Raw genomic sequence first — 5,514 nt, 5'->3', positions numbered from 1 at the left:
TACGTTATATATACGTAATGTACAACGAATTTCCTTTTTTTTTCTTCAAATGTGTATCCCATTAATAATATTCATCAACAACTTATTATATAAACTAACTGTACAATATACATATACGACACACTGTGTATATTCGGACAGAGTACAAAAATATGACACTGTAAAGCGGCACAATTAGGTACATAATATAAATCTGAATAAGCCATGTCACATACAAAACATAGGACACCATGGGATGATGGATCTAATAAATAGATGAATAACATATCAAAACCTCGACATAGTCCACCAGAAATAGAATACGGCACATACTTATGGTTTTTTAGGTAATTTCAGTGACCACGGTAGTTTCAGCTTCCCCGGTGCTTTTTGCTTCTCAGCTGCTTCCTGTTTCTTAGGTGTTTCCCCGTTCTTAGGTGCGTCGTGCTTCTCGGGTATCTCCGGCTTCTTAGGTTCTTTCGGTTTGTCCGATTCTCCGTCCGTTTTAGGTGTTTCCTGCTTCTTGGGTGTTTCCTGTTTCTTAGGTGTTTCCTGTTTCTTAGGTGATTCCGGTTTCTTAGGCGCTTCCTGTTTCTTAGGTGCATCTAATTTTGCAGATGCTCCCTGCTTCTCAGGTACTTCTGTTTTCCTAGGTGTTTCCTGTTTCCTAGGTACATCTGATTTCCCAGATGATTCCTTTTTCTCAGGTACCTGCGGTTTCTGAGATTCTCCTGCCTGTTTAGGTGCGTGCTGCTTCCCGGGTGTCTCCGGTTTATTATTTAGTTCTCCTTCGTTGTTTTTCGTTTCTGCGGTCACTTCATTCTTCTTCCAAAATTTATCAAATAAACATTTCGCTGTTTTGGAGCGCAAGAAGCATACTAACACGCAGGAATAGATGACTGCAATCAGTATGGAACCTAAGTTTAAGGCGAAGCCACTTACAACGGTGATTTCTGTTAACCCCAACGCCATCGTACTTGCGTCTACAAAGGAATGCAGTACTGGATACAAGACTGTGGCGACTACTATAAGTATTGACCATGCTCTCCTTCCCATTTTACAACGCGTCCATTTCTTCAAACCTCTTCTACAACTACTCGCTGCAGTTATATCCTGTGATTCCTTCTGTTTGTTCTGTGGCTGGTTTACTTTGACCTTGGATTTAAAATTTCTTCGCATATCATCTAACAACTTGTTCTTCGCGGGACTACCCCTCGCACGACCATCGTAAAAATTACGTTGTCCCCGTTTCCCTACATCCGTTGCATCACTCAACGACACTGTAGTCGTTCCAACTGTACTGGCATCTACCGTGCCATATTGACTTGTGGCATCACCCAAAGATGTGCCCAGTGTACTCGCCTAAAATGCACAAAAAAAAGGGGAATACATGGGATTGTTATGGTGTATATAGAAGGATGTATAACACGGAAGTATATACGAGAAGGGGATGTTCATAGTTGTGTTGAAGGAGTCAGCAGCTTATCACAATATATGTGATAAGTCCCCCAAAATACAGCTGTTGATATCATACACAGTCAGCAAATTGCCCAAAACACAGGACTAGCAGGAATATAGAAAATTTCACAAGCAACACCATTCTGTTTCTCCTTTTCCCTCGAGTACAAAAAATGTCAGAAGTGACGATATATTGTTTATATGTATGAACTACAGAAATACTATTTTCTCTTCTTCCACATGTAGGTGTATATATTATGCGTGTAACACTTCTTTTCATCGGCCAATGGTGAACATTGATAGAATTATTTTTGTACGAGGTTTACTATTCTTACCTAAATATATAAATATGATTTGCATAAATAGTTCAGGTGAACCCTAATATAAGGGAAGACGGAAGTACGGAAGAACACAGTGAAGAAACCATTTTTGGTACATATTATATGATACAACATTACTTAAAGGGGTCAAATATTTTTCACAAATCTCATACGGGCTCATCCATGATGTCGGCGTTTTAACGGCGTAATGGGAGCAAAGTGTATATTCACGGGAGAAAAATGCTATATGTGGAATAACACTTTACTATTTTAAATTAGGTATAAGGGTGAAGAAAATAATCAGAAGAGAATCATTTATAGCCCGTTTTACATATAAGAACGGCGAAAAAAGTTTGTCGGTGTAGAGCAGCAGGTTCAAAGTTGCCTTGTGTCAGTGTTTTGGGGGGGTGTTGTTATTGTCACGTGTTCGAATAATTATACATGTATATCGTGGCCGTTTATTATTTATGGGGGTAGTCATTTATATCGTTCTCAGGTTTTATTACGCGCAGTGATAAATAATAATTGCTGAAATATAGTTCACAAGGTTCTTATGCGTGTATACCCGTATCTCTATTTTGTTTTTGAAAAAGTGTGAATGGATTTAATTAAGAGTGTACGGAGCATATATAAATAACGGGTACATGTTCAGTGAAATTGTTGGCTTAGGGCTTAAGGTTTCAGGATTATGTGATTGCGGAATACGGATTTATGATTCGGGCTTTAAGGCTTACTGTTTCAGGATTGTAAGGTTCAGGAATGCGTATTCAGCATTCCGGGTTGCGGATTCAAGCATAAAGGTTTACGGTTCACGGGTTAAGAAGTTGTAGGGGGCTTAAGATATTAGGGCTTTTTTTTTTTTTTTTTCTTGCGGACAAATAAACCGTCATAATTACAAGAGCATATATATACCAATACTGCATACCATCGTACTCATATCCTTTTCCCATGAACACCCAAATATCTAATATATTGTGTCACACAAGCCCCACGTCAGTTGCATCCAGGGTACCGTGTATCAGCATTTCGCGACGCACGTCTATAGTGGGTTTTTTTCTCTTTTCTGTGTCGAGTAGTCCACATAGTGTAAAGTTGGTGTGTTCAATATGCCCCCTCCTTTTGTTGGGCAGCATGGGACGGGAACAGTCGAAGGCCAATGGCAACGGTTGGTCCATTTTCCACTGGGTTATATTTGTGCGTTGTACGCATATACGGTGTGTGGTGTCGTATGTGCGTTGTGCGCGTTGCGTGTGGTGCTTGTGAGTGCATGCTTACCTTCCACAGGGCATAAGCAAGGAGGGCGACGGCGACGGCGGACAGGAAGAAGAGTACGGGAGTAGTGGCGGTAAGGACGTCGGCGGTTAGGTCTGGGGGACTAGGGCCGCCATGCTGAGGTGGGTCATTCATTAAGTTTTTATTTTCATTATTCAGTGTGAAATCGTGTCCGTCAGGTGGTACAAAGGATCCTCCGGGGTCCCCTGCACTTTGTGATTTATTAAGTGATATTCTTAGGTCACATGATGAGTATCCCTCCGAGTCCTCAACACCACTACAACCGAATGAATATGGATTGTAGGAAGAGAAACCGGAAGGATCTGAGTTTTCTGTATTCGGTTTTACCCCATGTTCTGTTGTATCCCATGGTTGAACCCACTTTGGTGGGTTACCTATTCCTGTAAAGTCTAACATGGGGTCAGGCTTTTCGCCTTTTCCTGCCGGGTCCCCTGTAATGGTTTGGCTAGGATCATCATGGGCCGCAGATTAACTGGGTTGACTGGGTTCTGCATCTGGTAAAGACGATGATGGGTCCTGTGCTTGTTCCCCAGGGTTGGACGCTGGTTTGTCCACTGGTGCCGGTTGTGCTTTGTCCTTGTTGTTATCATCTGTTCCATTTGGACCCTTCTCTGGACTCTTTGGTTTAGCTATGCAGGGGGACGCGACATGGTCGATGTTTGTTAAAACAAAGCGGAATGGATGAAAAAACACAGAACACAGGAGTGCTGGGTGAGTAGGGTATGGTCGCCTCGATGCAGTGGGTCGGGGTAAGACTCAGTGGCCTGGGTCAGGCGGCAGCAAGCGCACAGTGAGGTGGACTCCGTACTCCGTGAACTAGGTGAGGCCGTAGCAAGCGTACGGTGAGGTGCCATCGGTGGACTGGGCTAGATGGTAGCAGTACAACTTTTATTTGTTGTTGCCGTCATCTCGTCCGCCCACCCGTTCCGTCCGTCTCCGGTGCCTCGGCGCCCCTTCCGCTATCGCTGCAAACTCATCAACGCTACACACTCGTGTACACTGCATTCTGCGAACGGTACGCTCGTCTCTCGCGTCGGGGCCGCCTGCGCACACACACAGACCTCGTGTACATACTCGTCGTCGCTACTGCTGCCGCTACCGATGCCGTCGTGGACACCGCTCATCGCAGTCGGTCAGCGTGAACGAAGTCGTTTGCTGTGCTGGTCCGCCGCGCGTGCGTGTTGTTGTGGTGGCATCCATCCGTGCCCAGTCGTACGGTACGTAGAGAGCGTGCCGTATTGGTGCTTTATCCCATCGGTCTTACCTACGGGTCCTGATGTGGCCGGTGTGGACGATTCTTTGCCACCTACTTTGCCGGATGGTTCTGTTGTATCGCTTTTGACAGAGGTCGGTACTCTGGCCTCACTGTCATCATGCGCAGGACCTCTACTGGGGTCGTGTGCGCTCGGGTCCGTGGATACTCCATTTTCCGGCGCCGTCCCCATGAGCTCCTTCGGCACCTGCCGAACCAATAACTTGATGTCTGGCCCTAAGTGCTTTATAACGTGCGTCTTCGTTGTCTGCAGTTGTATTTTGTCATCCATTGTATTTGTACACTTTGTTCCGCTTACGAGGTCCTTTAGGCTCTTCTTACATGTGCTTTTTATACCCTGCCCTCCAATTTTCTCAGTCAAGCTGTTCTTGCTCTCTAACCATTCCTTAATCCTTTCCCCCATGTCGAATACCTGTATTTTTATGTCTGTAAACACTCCCCGCTGGCACGTGCCCTTTGTAAGTAATGCAGGCATAGTCTCCTCCATCTTTCTCACAGTCTCCCATGCATAATATACACCCATTTGACTTCTGCATGGAGATTTCAGCAATATGTACATAAATATATTTACTATGGCACACCGCACATATTCCTTCAGTTCATCATCATTACTGACCACCATATTATCGCGCCACTGCCGCCAACTTTTCTCATTCATGAAAAATAATGCGCCTGTCATGAGTGTGCACATTAGTCTATCCGCGACTTTCTGTGCCACAAGTATGTCTTTTCGCCTCAGACTCCTATAACCCGCGTTCAAACAATTAGCTGCATAGTGCTCCACAATATCGTCGTCCAAATGTTGTATAAACTTCTCCAGTTGTGCCTCTATATCCTTCCATAAACTTGTCTACAATGGGAGTAATGCGGGGGCATGTACATATATGCCATTTTTCTATGTTAACAGGTGGATGCTCACTTTGCCCTGTCCTATATTACATTCTAGTTCTGGGATCCTATCCTCACATCGGGCATATGATTTCCCGTTCACGACATGTGAACATATGTATGCTGCACACTGCGTACCCTGCCTATCGTCCACGTATGCACATATATATATGTATATGCTCATTGTGCCTGCATCATGCGCGCATAATAAATTACCTTATACTGTTCCTGCAAACCCCCTAGACCTCTTATCCGCACATAATGTGCTCATACATCCCCTCACGTCTCATACGACATATTGTC

General features: G+C 44.4%; 1 protein-coding gene across 1 annotated transcript; it reads right to left on the bottom strand.

The window, feature by feature from the left end:
• Positions 1–312: 312 nt before the first annotated feature.
• Positions 313–5,173, bottom strand: AK88_05637 (uncharacterized protein; the record flags this gene model as incomplete). The annotated part of the gene is made up of 4 exons (XM_012483239.1): positions 313–1,341; positions 3,033–3,481; positions 3,524–3,679; positions 4,315–5,173. Coding segments are annotated over 4 exons (2,493 nt in total), but the record flags the coding sequence as incomplete, so codon positions are not given.
• Between the last annotated feature and the right edge of the window lie 341 nt (positions 5,174–5,514).

Source organism: Plasmodium fragile, assembly GCF_000956335.1.
Source record: "Plasmodium fragile strain nilgiri unplaced genomic scaffold supercont1.191, whole genome shotgun sequence".
NCBI lineage: Eukaryota > Apicomplexa > Aconoidasida > Haemosporida > Plasmodiidae > Plasmodium > Plasmodium fragile.
The sequence above is the reverse complement of the archived record's forward strand: the minus strand, read 5'-3'. Positions and strand labels throughout refer to the sequence as shown.